General features: G+C 41.1%; 1 protein-coding gene across 1 annotated transcript in view; it reads left to right on the forward strand.

Annotated features, from left to right (window-relative positions):
• Positions 1–386: 386 nt before the first annotated feature.
• Positions 387–20,088, forward strand: part of Skap1 (src kinase associated phosphoprotein 1) — a 270,687-nt gene continuing 250,985 nt past the window's right edge. The window contains exons 1-2 of the mRNA XM_035448147.1: positions 387–441; positions 9,687–9,792. Coding sequence (XP_035304038.1) covers positions 387–441; positions 9,687–9,792 — 161 coding nt within the window. The remainder of the gene's footprint in view (positions 442–9,686; positions 9,793–20,088) is intronic.

Consider the following 20,088-nt stretch of genomic DNA (forward strand, 5'->3'; position numbering starts at 1 on the left):
AGTCCCCACAAAGAGCTCTTGTTAGCAAATCTGTTATCTACTTAATGGGAAAACCTACTAGCAGAATGGTGACTAGAGAGAGGTGGGGCATTGCAGGACAGCTTGAGATCTCTTTCCTATCTGGCATCTTCGAGACGGCTTGCCCAGGCCCCTTGGGTTCTCACCGTGAGAAGCTCCACCTTCTCAATCAAAGAGTGAAGTAGTTTCTCTAATTTCTTTCCTTAGTGTTTTCATATCAGGATTTTGCTGGAGGCTGAACGCAATATCAAAAACACAAGCCTGCATGTAGCCCTTCCTTCTGACTTCTTGTTTTCTTGGCTCTATATTTCACCTAGAAAGCTTGTGGGTGTATCTGTAGAGTGCATTCTAAATAAACAATGAGATCAATGGCAGAGGTCATCATTGTGTCTTTTTACTTCTCCAAGAAGATGCTGATTGCAGGTAAAGAAACAAACACTTCACTCCTGAAGTATCTAAGGAAAGGCTTTCTCATAATTAATCGGAAGGAAAACTAAAACAGGACAAGTTTTAAGAAAAGAATCAACTCATCCTTAGCAGCCTCGACAGGGCCGTAATTATAACCCATTGGTACATTTCCGCATATGGAGTAGGCAGGTATTTTACTTACAAGAACTTAGTAAGGACCAATATCAACTTTACCTCAGTAAAACTGGGTGGAGGAAGAATTTAGTAGGTAAATTCAATGATTTCGTGTGTGCGTGTGTGTGTGTGTGTGTGTGTGTGTGTGTGTGTGTGTGTGTGTATGTGTGTGTGTGTGTGTGTGTGTGTGCACAAGTTCATATCCATGTGTGTTCTACAAGAAGAAAGTGAACAGTTTGACTTACCACATCACATAAGATTTCTTTATCATCACCATCATCATCATCATATACTACAGGAGACTGAACCCAGGCCTGAGCAAGGTAGGTAATACCCTATCACTGAGTAATATCTCCAGTGCCTTTTGTATTTTTATTTTGAGAAAGTGCATCACTGAATTGCTAAGGCTGGCCTTCCACTTTCCATCCTCCTGCCCCAGCTTCCTGAGTAGCTAGGATCATGGGCTTGTGCCATAGGACCCAAACATAGCATCATCTTTGCTGCCCACTTCCTGTACCTGCCCATTGGAACCCTACCCTGTTAAGGACTATGTGAAAGCCAGTCAGGTCCTCTACCACTGAATGAATCCAGGGTGGGGAATGGAAAGTAAAGGGTCTCTAAACCGTGAGTATCTCAGGGTTTACACTGATTTTTATTGTACTATTTTTTTCTATTCTGAAACATACAACTTAGAAATAGACACACATCTAGAAATACAAATAAGATGGTAAGAATAGCTGCCGTTCCACCACCTGGTAGTGACCTCTGCTGAAGTTCTGATGCTCATCACAGTGCCCAACCGGAGTGTGGCAGTGACTCTAAAATGAATGCACCGAGCCCTATATTTTAACTTTCTAGTTAGTTTGTGTGTGTGTGTGTGTGTGTGTGTGTGTGTGTGTGTGTGTGTGTGTAACTTTCAGGACTTGATTTTCTCCTTCCACCATAAGGGACACAGGAATTGCACTCCTGTGTTCAGTCTTGGAAGCTAGCGTTTTTTACCCATCTTGCTAAATAATCAGATTTAGCGCATTCAGATTACATGGTTTACAGCTTTTACTAATTGAATTTTTGTGGAAAGTTTAGGTTTACATGAATATTAAACAGGTGATGCCAAGTTCCCTTAACCCTTCTCTTTCCTCCACTTTCTCTTAATTAGAACATTTTACGTCTGTGTGGTGTTGCATTAGTCAGGGTCCTCTGGAGGAACTGAACTGATAGAATGGATCTATTTACATGAAACGGAATTAATTTACTAGAATGGTTTACACGCTGTGGTCTGGTTGGTCCAACAGTGCACTTTGCCAACAGAAGGGCCAAGAATCCAGTAGTTTTTCAGTCCATGAAACTAGACATCTCAGCTGGTCTCTGGTCTGTGTTGAAATACTGAAGACGGGGGTTCTAATAACAGCAAAGGAACCTCTCAGCTGCCACATAGCTGAACTTGATGGTGGGAGAGAGGGCAAGCAGGCAAAATGAAAAGCTTCCTCCTTCCGTGGCCTCTTATGTGGGCGGCTACCGGCACGTGTGGCCCAGATTTAGGGTGGGTCTTCTGACCTCAAATGAGCCTGATTTAGGGTGGGTCTTCTGACCTCAAATGATGAGATGAAGACAATCCCTCACAGGCATGCCCGACTGCTTGGGTTTTAGTTGATTCCAGATGTAGTCAAGCTGACAGCCAAGATTAGCCATGACAGGTGCTTTGGTTATGTCTAACGTACCAGCATCATCACATACCTAAAACCCACAGTTCATTCAGTTTTCCTGATTTTACTTAATGCCCTTTTTCCATCTCAGGATCCTATCCAGGATACAGTCAGGTCTTCTTGGGTGCCTCACAGCTGTGACTGTCTCCCACACTCCCTTTGTTTTTAATGAGTGTAACCTTTTGAGGAGTGCTGGTCAGGTAAATGTCAGAATGACCCTGTATTAGAATGTGTCTAGCATTCTTCTCAGGTTTAGACTGGGTTACAGGCTTAAGGGAGGAAGATCACAAAAGTATCATTTTCACCACATTGCATCAAGGGTCCACACTGTCGGTGTGATTTATGATGGTTGATGTTGAACCATGAACACCTGGCTGGTGTCAAGTTTCTCCTCTGTGGAGTTGCTCTATTTCCCCTTTCCTTTCTGCAGTCTTTTGGAAGAAAGTGGCTGTGTACAGCCCATACCCAAGGATTGGGAGGTATGTTTCCTTTATCTTGGAGTAAAATATCTACATAAATTATTTTGAATTCTACACTATAGATCTGTCTTTTACTTCCCATTTGTTAATTTACTTAATTACTTATATTACTTATGAACTTAAGAGTATTTATTTATAATTTGGGTTATAATTCAAGATTATTTTGTTGTTGTTCAGATGTTTTTTTTTTTTTTGTCAAGGTCTTACCTTGTATCCTTGTCTGACTTGAGTTCTATCTCTAGTATAAGTGTGAGCATGCACTACACACACAAACACATAGACAGACACACCCACAGAGACACACACACACACACACACACACACACACACACACACACACACAGATGTGGACCCAGACACACACACAAACACACACGGACACACACACAGACTTGCACAGGCAGACACAGACACCCTCCCACCCCCCACCCCGCCACACACACAGCACCATGGATGGTCATTTTACTGACTCCTCATTTCCGAGTCTACTTATGTCAACACCTTTCCTTCCAGTGAAGCTATTCCATCCATCTGTAGGATGGTTATGTCATGACAGTCTACATTTGAGATCTTCCAACCTAATTGAGAAATGCCTCTATAAAATCCAGCTGTGGGTCATTTTCTTTCTTCTGTTTTTGTTGTTTGTTTTTGTTTTTGTTTTTTCGAGACAGGGTTTCCCTGTAGCATTGGAGCCTGTCCTGGAACTTGCTTTGTAGACCAGGCTGGCCTCGAACTAACAGAGATCCATCTGCCTCTGCCTCCCTAGTGCTGGGATTAAAGGCATGCACCACAACCGCCCGGCTACAGACAGGTGATTAATCAGCTTTGGGATCACACGTATTGTGTTACAAGCGTTGCTGTACCCAGGTTTTACTTGGGTAGCAGAATTTGAAATCAGGTCCTTGTGTTTGAACAGAAAGCATTTTACCTACCTAGCCATCACTCCAGTCTCTCTTTTAAATTTTTAATCAAGACTTAATAGAGCTAGAGATATGGGAACAACAGAACACTTGCCTAGAACACACAAGTTCCCAGGTTCATCAGCACTGACAAGAGGGAGAGAGCAATGGGACATATTGTTCTATAAAAAGGTCAGTTGGCTTCAAGTACTTGGAAGCTCAGTTACTGGGTTCATATTCTTTTGTAATTGTTATGTCTCCCAGTGATGTGGCCCTTTTGTCATTTTGAAATAACCTTCTTTATCTCTGGTATTTTCCCCTGCCTTGAAGAATACTTTGCCTGACATCACTGCGGCAGTTCTGACTTCCCTAGTCTTTCTGTCTGTCTTGCTGATTGTTTCCCATTCTTTTACTTCCAGCCTTCCTGTGTTTTAATATTAAAGTGTATTTCTTGTAGACAACATATAATTCAGTCTACAGGTTTTAGTATAATATCTTTATTCATTCCTTGAGAATCTCATGCATTCATGCAATGTATTTTGATCATATTCACTGCCTTCCTCCCCCTCCAACCTCTCTCATATCCCAGCTACATCCGGTTCAACGTCATGTCCTCTCAACCCACCAAGTCCAGTTTGTCCTACTCAGACACTCATGGTATGGGACATCCCCTGGATCTTGGTGAATCTACCAGGGGGACCATACCATACCCCTAATTGACTCTCCCTCCCCAAGAAACCATCAGCTTATGTTAGGCGCTGGTCTGCCCCTCCCTACCCATGCTGGAATATTGACTGTCTTGGTCAATTGACTGTTGTAAGCTCCTAGGGCAAAGGGTCTTGTCATGTTCAGAGGACTGTTTCACCCTGTGACACTTGCAGTCTTTTTGTCCTCTGCTCCACAATGTTTTCTGAGCATCAAGGAGAGGGCAGTATGCTTCAAACGTCTATTTTATTCTTGAGCCCTCCACAGACACCTGTTCTCTGTACTATGACTGGTTGTAAGTCTCTGCATTAGCTGCTGTTGTCCATACCAAAAAGCTTCTCTGATGAGGTCCGAGAGATGCACTTATCTATGGATAGAAAGATATATTCAGAAGGCATATTAGTAAAATTATAGTAGGTTCATCCCTAAGGCCAATGGAACTCCCTCATCATAGGCTTTTGGCTGCATTTTTGCACCAGGCATGAGTTTTTTCCTATGGAGCAGGCCTTAAATCCAATCAAAAAGTGGTTGATTACCCTATAACGTTCATGTCACGATTGCACCTCAGAAGTATCTTGCCAGGCTGGTTATCACTAGCTCTCAGCCTTCACAGCTGGTAAAACTTCTGGTACTATGAAAACTAGCCAGCATGTAGTATGCTTCCAGGATAGCACCAGCTTAATCTCTCCAAACCCTATGATCAAAGTGTATTAATGGGAGATGTCCTTCTGTACGCTGTGAATGTGTGTTTCTCTTATTGGCTGATGAATAGAGCTGTTTCGGCCAATGGACAGGAAGGGTATAGCCAGGCAGGAAGTATAGGCAGGGCTACCAGACTAGGAGAATTCTGGAAGAGGAATGTAGAGAGGAACCACCAGAGAGATACCATGTAGCTACTGGGAATGTAGGACGCCCAGGCACTCGCTGGTAAGATAAGGCCATGTGGACATACAAAGATGAATAGAAATGGGTTAATAATTAAGAGAGAGCTAGCCAGTAAGAAGCCTGAGCCATAGGCCAAACAGTTTATAATTAATAGAAGCCTCTGTGTGTTTATTTGGGACCAAAGGGATGTGGGACCAGCGTGGGACCAGGTGGGACAGAAACTTCAGTCTACAGTGTATGATGTGTTCAGCAGTAGGGCCTTACTATCAAGTTCTAATAGGCAGCCTAGAGCAATGGCAACAGGCTGTGCTGTTTTCATGGTCTTTGGTAACTCCTGCCCACCACCAATAGCTTGATGGGGATGGGAGGTAGTCCACACATGGCACTAGGCTTTTTATTTGGAAACCTATGGCTTTTGGGAGGCACGTATCCACCCCCACCCCACCCCCGCCCCGGTGCAGCATAAGTCCGTATTCTGCCTCCACCGTGTGTTCATCTTTTTTTTTTTTTTTTTTTTTTTTTTTTTTGAGACAGGGTTTCTCTGTGATTTTGGAGGATGTCCTGGAACTAGCTCTTGTAGACCAGGCTGGCCTCGAACTCACAGAGATCCACCTGCCTCTGCCTCCTGAGTGCTGGGATTAAAGGTGTGTGCCACCACTGCCCAGCGTGTGAGTCTATTTTAAAGGAAACTTACCAAATAGTAAGTTTCTATAGGGCTTTCCCAGACTTCCTGAGTGTTTATCTGTCTCTCTGCTTTTGGGAAGCTTGTGCCTCCCTCTCTGCTTTTAAATTGGATTAGTTTGTTTTTCTGTAACTATCACTATAGGAAGATTTACTCTTATTTTATTATTCTTTTTCCAGTTGCCAATTTTTTTGTTACACTTGCCTATAAAACCTTAATCAAATGCTTTGGAGCACTCACTTGAATTTCTGTTGTTTTAAAAAATTGGGACCCTGGTTTGGCTTGATAAGGTGACTCCAGTGACTCTGCTTTGTCTTTAACTCATCGAGATCTACTTAGAGTTAATATCTGATGGCTATTAGGGTTTCCCCACCCTCTGTGCTGTTGGGACATGTAGGGAGAGACCCTGGATAACTGTACTGTGACCATGCCCAGTACAGGTATCCAGGGTCTCTCCCTACTGGGACACTATGTTTTTGAGGCACATTTTTGCTTGGATGTGTGTAATAGACTGTGCAGTGCATTGTTGCAACCTGTGCATGAAACTGCCCATTGTCTTTTGAGAAAATTAAGCACGAGGATGCTTCAAACGGACCCATATGTTTTAGCACTTTGGCACTCCGGGATGGCTGTTTCTCTGGTGTCACTTGTCTTCAGTGAGGGGAACTCCCTTTAGGTTCCCTTTCATGCAGCTCTCCTAGCGAAACATTTTTCAGTTTTCATTGATCTCAAAATTGTCTTTTTTCTGCCTTCATCTTCTGATGGCTGCTGTCACTGGGTATAGAGTTGGGAGTTGACCAGGCCTTTTATTTTTTATTTTTTTATTTTTTCCTCTCAGTACTTTCAAGTGTCATTCCAGTGTCTTCTTACCTCCATTATTTTTTGATGAGAATTCAAGTCTCATTCTTATCATTGTTCTACTGTATGTAATGGGTCACTTTTCTCTGGCTGCCTTGAAAATTTTCTCTTTATCGTTGCTTTTCAGCAGTTTGACTGTAATGCTCCTTGATTTACTTTTCTTTGTATTATTCTGTTCCTGAGGACTGAACTCAGGGTCTTATGTATGCTAAGCACACATTCTTCCACTGAGCTATACACTGGCCTGGGAATGAATTTATTTATTTATTTATTTATTTATTTATGTCAGCAACTGTCTCTTTGAGATTTTTCAAATTTACTTGCATGGTATTTTTATTTTATTTTACACAGTATCCATCTTTGAAAATAGTATTTTAAAGGTAGTAAACACAAATAAAAGATCAGAAGTACTTGAAACCAACCTTATATAAAGTGTCTCGTTACAGAGTTGGAGATGCGGCTCCGTGTCTAAAAATACATACTGCTCTTGCAAAGGACTGAGTTGAGTTCCTAGCAGCTGCACTGGGTGGCTCACAGCCACCTGTGCCTCCAGGTCCAGGGAGCTCTGACACCTCTGGGTACTGCATACCTATACACACAACACATGATTAAAAATATCTTAAAATATTTCTTTGTCTCTTAAAATTATGTTCCTGCCCTTCAATAAGATCTCTCAGTATTCTGAAGCTCACCAATTTGGCTAGCCTGGCTGGTCAACAAGTCCCAGGGATTTTCTTGTTTTCACTTCCCCAGCGCTGGGCACAAAAGTACAGGATATCATACTCAACTTTTTTACATTGGTTCTGGGGATCAAACTCAGGTCTTCCTGTTTGTGTGACAAACATTTTACCTACTGAACTATCTCTCCAGTCCTGGAAAACTTATTCTTTTTTTTTTCAAGTGTATTCTTAAGAAATTATTTAAAATTATATCCTAAATAGAGTTTTCTTAACTTTATTTTTGGATTGATCATTACTGATGCGATTGAAGCTAGTGCTTTGTGTGGCTCATGGATAGAATGCTTGCCCAGCACAGGCAAGACCCTGGCTTTGATTCCAAGCACAGAAAAACAAACATTCAAAAAATGTCAAAATATAGCTGATTCTTGTACACTGGCTTTATGCCTTATAAACGTGTTGATTCTAGTGAATTTTCAGTGACCCTTAAGGTTTTCTGCATATATGATCAGGCCAGATGCAAATAGAGATGGTTTCACTTTGTTTCTTTCCAATGGGGATGTTTAAACTCCGCTTTCTTGTCTAATTGCCCCAGCTAGTATCACTAAGACAATACTGAATATGTGTGGTGACAATCCCCACTGTTGCTTGTCATCTTAGAACAGGGAGGGAAGCACCCAGTCTTTCACAACTAAGTGCAAGGTTAGCTGTGGGACCTTTAAAGACCGTTTTGTTTGTTGTGTTGGGTCTCACAATGCCCAGCAGACCATGTGGGTGAACTAATCCTCCAGCCTCTGGCAGTTGGGTTTTATGTTGAAGCTGTTTCTCGGGCTGAGGAAGTTTCCGTCTTTTCATACTTATGTTGAGTGTGTTTATCATAAGGCAACACTGGACTTCGTCAAATGCTTTTTTTCTGTAGCTCTTGAGATGATTGTGTGTTTTTGCCCTTCTATTAATATGATGTATTGCATTAATGGAGTCTCAGATGCCATTTGATTTTTGTCTTTTTTTTGGGGGGGGAGGCCTGTTAATTCAACTTCTCATTTTCTTGTTCTTTAGCATTCAAAGCCCCCTGGAGGAACCCATTAAATGACATCTACAATCAATGTATTCAGGGTTTAGATGTTCATGGTGATTCTTTATGAGAATTTCGATCTCTGGGGCTTTGTATCTCATCAGAAGTCCTGGTGATGGCTATAGGACTTTTCTGTTTGCTATTATTGAATGATGTGAGTGTAAAGCAAATGCTTAGATGCACTTACATAACCCAACAGTGTAAATACATGGAATTATTTTAGTGGTATATGTGATGCAGTTTCATATTGTGGGTATGATTTTTTTCTTGGAGGCAGAGAATTTTAACTATATTATTTATATGCTTTTTAGGGATGGTAAACATATTATGAAGAGTTACGTGTGCAGCTCGTATTTCTGCCGATTGTAATTGCTATCGATGTATTTTGTCTTTGAAAATTTGCGTACCTTCAAATTTCCTCCTTCACCATAACAAGATTTGTTTTGTAGTGTGCGTTTCCATCATGTTCCTATTTTGTAATGCACATTCACATTAATTGCAATTTCCCTCTCTTGGATGCATTTTTCTTTTCCGTGTGGGCTCCTTCACTTGGCTGCATTGTCATTTTCATTGATGATGTATCTGCTAATTAATGTTTCTGCTCTGAATGCCTGCCCTTTTTTGTTCTTGATTTTGCAGTTCAGCTCTATTTTTTATTTCAGCTGCAATTACTGGGACTTCTCTTCTAGTCTTATTGGTCTGTGACCTTCTGTGACTTTTATTTATAATATTTACGTGTTTATGAAACTGACAATCCAGCCTCTGCCATCAGTGACCATCACATAAGTAAGCATTGCTTTAAAAAATGGTTTCAAAAACAGTTATCTCTTGTGGTTAATGTATGCAGCCACTTTTTAAACCACAGCAAGGTCTTGGATTGCTAGAACTTGTCACTTACAGGGAATGCATGAAGTCTTAGTTATTCTTTATCATGACGAGCTACATCTAATAGAAATTTAGCATCTTGGCTGTTATTAAGTATATGCCACTTTTAGTCCATTTGTGTTTGGGTTGTTCAACCATCGAGGTTTACCCAAGAAACAGCATTTGCTTCCTGATCTTTCAGAGTTTGGTTTCTCTTTCCTCACCCATCTTCTTTTGGTCACCTTTTCTTCTCATTTAGATGCTCAAGACTTCCTGGCAGAGGGTTTGCGGAATGAGAACCTCAGCGCTGGTGCTCAGGACCAGAGAGACCACATTCTCCGGGGCTTCCAGCAAATCAAATCCAGGTGGGTATCATCCAGTCTCGTTATGCCTTTTCAGGAAAAATTTCCTCTACTGCAGTATAAGTTAACAGTCAGGCACACCTGCCACAGCTTTTCATACTTGGCAGAAATTTACAAATCGATTTGGAGGTAGGTGAGAATATTGAAATTTACCAACGTGAACACGTTTTGGTGATTGCCTTAAAGTAATCAGGCGGGTTTTGGCTTTGGATTATATAGAACAGGTTTGTGTCTGACAACGGCAGAGACATAATGGTGAAATCAGGACATTTGTGCTTGTTCAAACAACCAATGAGAAAGTGTTATGGAGTAGAAGAGAGTTTTCATGTTTTTGCTTCTGACTTTAATTTCACATTCCCTTCTGCCATAGACAAGTTGTAATCGGGCCTGGGGAGTCAATTCTTTGATCTTACTGGTAGATGTTAGTCCCAGACTGGGTGGGATCATTGTGCTCATTAAGTTTTTAAAACAAGGAGCTCTGATCTCATTGTTGCACATCTTAGAATGTGAGCAGCTAATAGATGCTGGGAACGTACACTTCCTTAGGGGAAGAAGAAATCAAAATTTCCTTTACAATCCATTTCCTGACTGACTTGTCTTGGAAGGTGGCAACTGAACAAGCTTCAGCAGGATGAGTGCTCCTCAGTCCCTGCCCAGGAGACTTTGTGGTTCCCAACCTTGGAGCAGAGCACTTTAAGTGTGCAGGGTTGGGATCTAATTTGCATGACTAATCGTTCTTAGGGTCTACTTTCAAAGCCGGTGGAAACTTCTTAGACTCTTAGAATTCCATCCTTTGGAAGGGCACAGCCAGAATCTATTCCCTGCAGGAGTGTGAGAGACCCTCACGAGGGGCCCTGCTGGATGTTAATCGACCTCTCCTGCTGGCTAATTAAGCATCACTTTTACTCAGCAACTGGGGACTGTGTAATTAGCAGCCTGGGTTGCCCTGAATCATTGAAACAAGCAGAACGTTGAAGATGGGTACTTTTCTGTTTTAGTAAAAAGTGGGAATATCTGATTTTTGGTAGGCTGTGAAGTGTTGAAATTAAACTCTTGCATAGCATGACTTCATTAGTAGATAAGTTTAGTTATGCACATGGAGGGTTAGTTAATGATCCATAGATTTTCTTTATTTTCATGAGTTCACCTTTGTATTATCATAAGGGTTGTATAAAGAATAAAAGTGGAATTTTAAATTCTTTTGCCGCGAGAGAGAAGCCCTGACTATAATAGGGAATATAGCTGTTTTGTTGATGTAAAATATGTGATATGGAATGCAAATATAATTTTGTTGATTTGTATAGACACGATATATTTTCATTTTTATATCACAACATTAGGACAGATCTAAGTTTTAATATTCAATGGGCAGTGAAAAGACAATTTGCGGTCACTCTGTCAATTTCATATTACTTCCTTTCAAAAGAAAATATTTTTTGTGTGTGCAGATTTTGCTTTCATGAATGTCTGTGTACCATATGCTTGCCTGGTGCTCACTTTGGTCAGAAGAAGGCATTGGGTTCCATGGAACTGGGGTTACAGACGGCTGTGAGACAGAGAGAGAGAGAGAGAGAGAGAGAGAGAGAGAGAGAGAGAGAGCCTCACTCCACATCATCACATGGAATAAAGAAGGCTTCCAAAGAACATTCCATTCCATATGGTTTGTGGGTTAGACACTTGACAATAATCAGCAGGCGCTTTAGGAAACATCTGTAAGTTGACGAGGGCTTTTCTGTTCATTGATTTGTTGCTAGAAAGATGACACTTTATTTAGAATTTCGTAATTATCAGATCACTGGGGAAATGAGAACCCAGAGATTAGATACCGAACGAGAAAATGCAGAAAGGAAGTTTCCCCTAACCAGCTCTTGGAGCTCGCCTTCCCCCCACCTCTTCAATCACAGTGTTGCTAATGGAATCCTTGTTTTCCTGAATCTTCTTCGGCCATGTCACTTCTATTGTCCCATTTGTGGCTGACCAGTATCAGAGTATATGTGTTGATACCAATTGGTTTTGAAATACTGAAAATTTGCAAAAATGCCAGCCACATTTACAAATATGACATGGCAATTGTATCTACCCCCTCCCCCCAAAAGTGAGATGTGACAAGAAATGTCAAAAATCGTCAAATCTGAGAGTTAATTATACATGAGATATAATCTTCTGGAGCAACAGAAGAATTACTGGAGGTTATTTTCAAATGTTTCATCTTTAGCCACATTAAAGCAATAATGTTTTAGGGGTTTGGTAAATTGGTGTGTGTGTGTGTGTGTGTGTGTGTGTGTGTGTGTGTGTGTGTATGTGTGTATGTTGTAGTTTATATGTATTCACATGTATTCCCATTCTATTGTTTTATAGCTTAGGTTCTTTTAACTCTTCAATATGGCACTGCAGGTAACTAAAAGGGGGAAGGGAAGGAAAAAATGGTCCCTCCTCTGAGTCTTGGTAAACTCTAGGGCCTTGGCTCTGGTTTTTAATGGCTAGCTCAGAATTCAGTGGTATTTGTGATGGTTGTGGAGTTGCTTGAATTGGAGTGTCTAACTCTGTCACTCCTTGTGGGATGTGCTATTCTCTACCTTTCTGCGGTCCAGGACGACTGACCACAGAAAATGGAAATTGTGTTGAATCAGCAGTGTCCCCGGACATGCTCATCAGGACGTCAGTATCAACATCACAGCTCTTACAAACAATGGAACAAGGTTTCTGTATCTGCAGCTACGTCATTGTGCTTGAAAGTGTGTCGAGGAAGGATAACATTCTTCACGTATGATAAAACAAGTATGGACGGAAGTTTCCGCGATTGCGGGGAGCGCAGTCCTGCTGCGGTATTCGATGTCCTGAGCTAATGCCTTTCGTTGCTGTCCCTCAAACTGCCTCCTCTCCTCTTAAAGACTAACAGCTTCCACATTCCAAGTCCAGGCTCTTATTGAGCTTTTTGCAGCATGCTTGGGGGAAAGTCGGCAAAGGCCCCTCCCTGCTTTATAGTTGTGGTCACTGCAGGATTAGCCCCAGATGTGAGACACCTGGGATGAAACAGACATGATCTACATTCAGAAAGGTGATGACGTATCTCCTCATTGGAGAAACAGTAGGGCTTTTCTTCTATGTTTGATCCAGCGGAGGCCATCTGCCAGCAATAATACTTGCAGAGTGAAGGAAGGGATGAAGAAGCAGATTTTTATCACTGAGATACCATGAATTCTCTCTTGAGGGCCGTTTTGGGGACTCCTCACTCACACACTCACTGTTGGAAGTGAAGGCCAGAGCCAATGGAAACAAACACGGTGTATTGTTTCCTTCTGTGGAACTTAATAATACCAAGGAGTTCCAACAGGAGACAAGTGGATTTATAAGATGTTTAAATGGATAAAGAAATAACATTGTGTAACAGGTTTATGGCCCAAACTCCACAAAACCCAGGACATTTAAAACATAGACAGAAAACATATCTGTAACAGGTTTCACTGTGGGTGGCTAGCCCTTTGCCCTGCATGAAATAGGATATACTATTCTCAAGAAAATTTCATTAAAAGTTCTGATTTTTCTTTGGGAATTTTATGTTTTATTTTATTTTATTTTTTGCTTAACATGAGTTTAGTTTGAAAATCAGATTAAACCTGACAATACCTATGGTTCTGATATCTTTGTTATCTTAAAAAGAAACACGAGTTAGTCTGGTAAAGCTCTGGAGAACAAGCAGGGTTCTAAAGTAGTACACTACAAATTTCATTGCCATTAAGTGCATAGTTTTCATTTACTTGTGTTGATTGTTGAGCTTATAAACTCCCCAAGCAAAGCACATTCAACTGAAGGGTTTTGTTTTGTTTTAATCAAGAAAACTAATGTCTAATGTGCTATTTGGACATTTGCATATTCACTAGTTTAAAGATTTGCTTGTATCTCTCTGCCCTTAATCTCTCTCTGTCTCTGTGTCTCTGTCTCTCTCTGTGTCTCTGTCGTGAGTATGTGGTGTGTGTGTGTGTGTGTGTGTGTGTGTGTGTGTGTGTGTGTGTGTGTGTGTGTGTTGCCTGCATGTATATCTGTAGACTACTTTGGTGCAGAGATCAGAAGAGGGCATCATATCCCCTGGAACTGGAGATACAGAGGGCTGTGAGCTGTCATGTGGGTGCTGGGAATTGAACCTGAGACCTCTGGAAGAGCAGCCAGTGTTCTTAATCACTGAGCCATCTCTTGCAGTCCCTAATTCAGCTATTTATTCTGGAGTTTGAGTGCCAGTGAAGAAAAACACAGGCATAAGATGCTTGTATGATCTGTCTAAGTTTAAATAGCTCTGAAAGGCTGAAAAATCATAGAAATAATTCGAAGACATCTTGAACAATGCCTCTGTTTGTCAGCTGGATGCAATGGCTACTCCTGTAATTCCAGCACTCTGAGGTCAAGGCATGGTATTGCCATGAGTTTGAGGCCAGTTTGGGATATAAATAATAAAAAATTTATAGAGTCTCACTCTATAAATAAATAAATAAATAAATAAATAAATAAACAAATAAAATCCCAAACCAAAACAAACACACACGCCATTGGAAACAAGGAAGAGAATATCTTCCTTTTCCATCCCTTTTCTTCTCTTCTACTTAGAAGAGAGGGAGGGAGCAATGAGCTGCTGAGATGGCTTAGTGGGTGAAGGTGCTTTGCCCCAAGCCTGGCAGCCTGAGTTCCATCCCTGGGAACTATGTAGTGGAAGGAAAGGACTGACTCAAATGCTGTCCTGTGGCCTCCATGTGGCACAAGACAAATGCTCACACAAAGCAAATATATAAATAAATAGTTAATTGTAAGACAATTTGTAAGAAAGGAAGGAAGGTGACAGGGGGCTGGGAATGTAGCTGAAAGCTATTGGCCTAGCTTTCATGAGGCCCTGGATTCTGTCACCGACACCATAGATATACAAACAAAAGGAAAAACCTACAGCAACTTCAGGCTTGCTCTGAACTGATGGGTTAGTTACTTGTCAAGTGCCTGTATTAGCTGTTTGTCGCTGAGTGAATATGCATGGAGACTTCACAGTGGTGCTGAGATTTTCGGGGTCTCTCTTTCTGGGGGACTGAGGGGTCATTGCTCTCACAGTCTGAAATGCTGCACAGGTGAGGCTGATGGGGCATCACCTCCCACTGGCTTCTTGGCTTAATGTGAAAGAGGATTACCTGAGGAGAAATGCACACACACACGTTCTTGTGTGGAAAACTTCTATCCTTTCCAAGCAACCTCAATGAGTGTAGGTCTCCCTTGAAGTTTATAATATTGCTTATTTTATGTATCCCTTCATTTTCGGGAGGTATTTAGGGCCAATGCCAAGATTAAATCACCCCATTTCTTTTCTTTTCCGTGGGGTTACTGTGATGACATCAGGGAGGAGAAGCTTTTCCCTTTGGGCATCTCATAAAATAAATATTTTACACAGGTAATTCAGAGATTTAATAATGTCTTCATATTTTTTATGCTAAGTAACAAGAGTAAAACAGTTCAGATGAAGAAATTTATTTCTCTTTTAATTACATTATTTCTTTACACGCACGCACATGTGTGGTGTGTGTGTGTGTGTGGGGGGGGTCAGAGGACACTTTGTGGAGTAGATTCTCTCCTTCTACCATGTGGCTCCCAGGAATCAATCTCAAATAATGAGACTTTCTTCTTTAAAAAATGTTCTTTCCTTCTTTTCTTTCCTTTGAAGTAGGGACCCTTAATGAACTTGCTTGCCCCCATGGTCATAGGGATCATGCTAATCTTATTCCAGTTTTATCATTTGTGCTGCTGAGCAGGCCCATATGATGACGACAAGGAAGAGGAGGATGGTTTTGAGACAGGGTCACAGGTAGCCCAGGCTGGCCTTAAAGCTGCTATGCACTTGAGGATGGCCTTGAATCCAATCCTTGTACATCCACCTCCCAAGTACTAGGATTACAGGCATAAGCCACAATGTCTGGTTTTACGTGGTGCTGGGAATTGAACCGAGGCTTTCCTGAATATTAGGCCAGCACTCTTATTAACTGAGCTACCACATCTCCAGATCCAAGGCTTTCTTTTTAAACTTGCCATTGGAAAGATAGAAAATGTTTTCTTAGACAATACTTTTATAGGTAATTATGAGCCTTTATTATTTTGAGTACATACCCAGTAATAAAACTGAACGTACAATCTTTTTATTTTGTATTTTTAAGATTTTAGGTTGAAATCAAGAAAATGTACTTTTTGTTTCCCCCAGGGGTCCTTAAACAGGAAAATGCTTTCTATCAAGAATAAAAAGGGGCTGGGAAGAAGAGGCAGGTAGATTTCTGTGAGTTCAAGGCCAGCCTGGTCTACAGATAAAGTTCCAGTACAACCAGGTCAGTCACAGAGAAATCCTGCCTTGAAAAACCAAGGAAAAAAAAGGGGGGTGCGTAAAAGTATGAAGGGGATGAAAAGAAACAGGGGTTCATTGGGGAAGGGGGAACATGACCAAAGTAAATAGATATATAAAATTATGAAATAAAAAGAAAAGAATAAAAAGCTGACTGGGTGGGGCATGCCTATATATAATCCCAGTCCTAGGGAGGCAGAGGCAGACAGATAGCCACAGTTTGAGGCCAGCCTGGGCTACATAGTGATTCCCAGGAGACAGCCATGTGTGCCTTGTAGTCTCAGCTTCTCTCACGAAGCTGAGGCAGGGGGATAGCTTGAGCCCAGGAATTTGAAGCCTACCTAGTCAACATCTCAAAAAGAGAAAGGTGGAGGAAAGGGAGAGGGAGAAGACAGGAGGGAAAGTGAGAGGATGGGGAAGGAATTTTTCAGTGTGATGCTGCAGGCAGGAGATGTTTATACCTGTCAGGTAGGCTAAGCCATTAGAATATCTTCAATAAGCTGAACGCCGCCTTTTAGCTAATGAGTTAGGTCCCGGAGATTTGCTTTCCTCCTCTTAGAATTTGAGTCTTCATTATCACTCAGGCACATTCCTATTATCTACTCGGTGTGGATTTGTCTTTGTCTCGGAAAACCCTCAGTGTCAAATTTTTAATGCATGGAGCTTCCCTATTGTCTGTAAGTGGAGATGCTTAATCCGTACATTGTGTGAAAAGATCATTTGTATGAAAGCTCTGTCTTCATTTCACGACCGTTTTCTTTGCCCTTGATTTAAGTCTCATTAGGTCCCCAGCTAGTCTTTTGTCCCAGAGCTATGCTGTGTTTTTCTGCTTATCAAGGCCAGTGGGGGAAAATGCCTCTCTACTGTTCATCTGTTTGTGGGTTTCCAGGAACCTTGTGGCTTGGAGCCTTCCTGGTTGTGGTTTTCTGTAATTTGCATGCTTCCCTTATTTCTGGTATAGACCCACCCTGGAACCACTTTCTGTGTTGCGGTGACACTGGAGCAGAGGGAGGGAAGTGCCGGAGAACTCAGGGTCAGCTGACAGGAGCCAGGCTCTTTGTTCTGATGTTATTTCTATAACCTTGGCCGAATCTCTTGAAGGTTCTAATGATGATCTTAGCTTCCTTTCTAGATTGCCTGTCGGATTTTTTTCTTTCTTACGAAAATAAATGCTATGAAAATGCAAGCATTATTATGAGAAAAATAGATGTTTATTGTGTGTTTAAAAACAAAGCAGGCATTGCTAACCAAACCTTAAAGCCTCTATTTGATTTCTTTTATGATGTCACTATGGTTTTTGTTTGTGTGTGTGTGTTTGTTTGTTTCAGCTTGAAAAATGATTCAGGAAACTTCATTTCTTGGGATTTCATTTGGTTTCATGATTATGTTGAAAATGACTTGAGCCTAACATGGGGTTTTATCATTGCACTACGCAAATCATTTCTTCTTCGTGGATATGTTCTCCCACCGCGTAGCCTCATCTTGTCTTCCGAAGTGCAGCACTAGCAGGGCTGATAATGAACCCTGGTCCTTATCACGCTCAGCAAAGGGTTCAGAGAAGACGGGAAAAATCAATCCCACAGGAACCCTTCCATGCTCATATCCATATTTAACCCCGTGTATTTAAAATGGAAATGAACTATCTCAGAGCTTCAGTTTTTTGATTTACACAAAATGTCACCACCTCCTTGGCAATGGGGATGTTTTACAGACCAACTGCTGACCCGTTTGGGAAGATCTCAGCCTATTGCCCAAGGGCTGATGTGGTTCTTCCTATTTCTTTCAAAACACTCAGCACTGTCTTGCAATAGCTTTGATTTTCTGGGCTTCAAAGGGTGCCCCTTCCAAGGCCAAACTTCTGAAGGGGGAAAAAAAATCAGTTTAAGAGTACAGTCTATGAAGGAACAGCTACCCCTGTCTGCAATTGGTATAATCAGGTGTTAATAAGGGATTTACAAACCAGTGAAATCTATGGGCTTGCAAAGCAAGCAAACTCCAATATGATATAGAGCTCTGTGCTATACAGAATGTGCACTTGCAGTGACCTAGTCAACCCAGCTCCAATAGCTTTGCTGGGGACACACTGTGGCCACCATCATATTAATAATTAAACTCTCAAACTCAAGTTCCCTCTTGACTTTGTGAGCCTTATGAAGGTTTTCTCTATAATTTACCAAAAAAACATTTGTGCTCACATGCCCTCCAATTAGCTATTTCTCTAATTAAGAGTGACTCATTTGTGAATCCTGCCCTAACCACAAGGCCCATTTTTACATTTTGTGAATTGAGACTTATCGTATCTACCAAGTGCTTTGTGTTTTTGTTGATGAGAGAACGGATGCCCAAGACATTACTCAAAGTAGCGGAATTAATAAAAGGTTAAGATGTAGAATTCAGGATGTCTAATTGGTTAATTTATTCAGCTAAATCATTAAAAATGAAATGGCATCTTTCAAAAGATTATTGGCTCAAAAGAATTATTGATAATTGCTGAAGTCGAGTTAATTATAGTCGCACAAAGTGTTTGTGGATGGAATATACTGCCTATGCTTGTATCAGTATAACGGATGGGTGGACACTATGTAACCAGGCAAACATAACAAGCCATGAATCACAAGTCTAGTTTGTGGCTAGATAGGGGCTTATTTCAACTTTTATGCATATTTGAAAGTATTTATGATGTAATATAAAAATACACAGTTGGTTTGACTTAGCAATTTAGAAATCATTGACTTTATTCACTGTGGTCTTGAAAAATCACAGACTGCCTTAATTTGAAATGCAATAACACATATTTGAGGTTTTTAAGAGTGATGGTTTTCTAGGAATAACCTTATATTTGGGGTTGCTCTTGAGCTCAAGGATAATCCTCTAGTTTGTTATTACTGACATAAGTAACAGAAAGTAGCTAACTTTTACACTTCTTTAAAACTTCTAGGCCAGCAATTATTGAGAGCTGAAATTCAATTCAAGCATTCTGCCCAGGAGATCTTGAAATTTTGATTTTTTTTAAAGGGAAAGGCAATTTCTGACTTTTCTCATAAATTTGATAAAAGGAAAGCTAATATGAGATTGGTAGTCCAGTAGGAAATGGAAGTCAATTTTACATTTTTTAAATCATTTTATGGTATTAAAAATGACAGAGGTCAGAAACAAAGCCCTTATTCTTTTATTGAACTAGAATTGAAAGTGGCAGAAAATCATTTTGGCCCCAAGTGCAGTAAATGTTATCACTAAAACATGTTCGGGGGATATTAGGGCAGTCTCTCAAGCACCAGCTACGAGAGTTCACCAAACAAAACTGATTCTTTTTCTGTCCTTATCTTGAAGTTATTAGATGTGCAGGGGATGAGAGTATCCTGGTTCTAAGAGGACAGGGATGGAGTCTGTGTTGAAAACTGATAATGTCTTTATTCCAGTGAAGCAAAATGCAGCAAATGGGCGGGATGGGCGCCTCTGCAGGGAGACCTCAGGGAGGAGGGTCCTGAGCCAGACCCAGGGCTGAGGCATCCAGGACCAGAGGATATTGTACTCAGGGTATAATGAGATGCTGATGAAAGTAGGAGGGATGCAAGTGATGTTATTTATTGAAAGAACTTTCGGGGGAACCGGAGAGAAGGCTCAGTGGTTAAGAGCACTGGCTGCTGGATCTGGGGGAGAGGAGAGGTAGGGGAGTAGTAGGAGGAGTGGAGGGAAGGGAAACTGTGTTTGGGATGTATCAAAATCAAACAATAAATTAAAAAAAAAAAAAACAAAAGCCAGCACTGGCTGCTTTTGCAGAGGACCTGAGTTTAATTCCCAGTACCACACAGCAGCTTACAAATTGTAACTCGAGTTCCAGGAGATCTGATGCCCTCTTCTGGCATCTGCAGACACCAGGCAAATGGTGCATAGACACACATGTAAGCAAAATACCCAACACATAAAATAAAATAAAAATA

Source organism: Cricetulus griseus, chromosome 7 (assembly GCF_003668045.3).
Source record: "Cricetulus griseus strain 17A/GY chromosome 7, alternate assembly CriGri-PICRH-1.0, whole genome shotgun sequence".
Classification (NCBI taxonomy): Eukaryota; Metazoa; Chordata; class Mammalia; order Rodentia; family Cricetidae; genus Cricetulus; species Cricetulus griseus.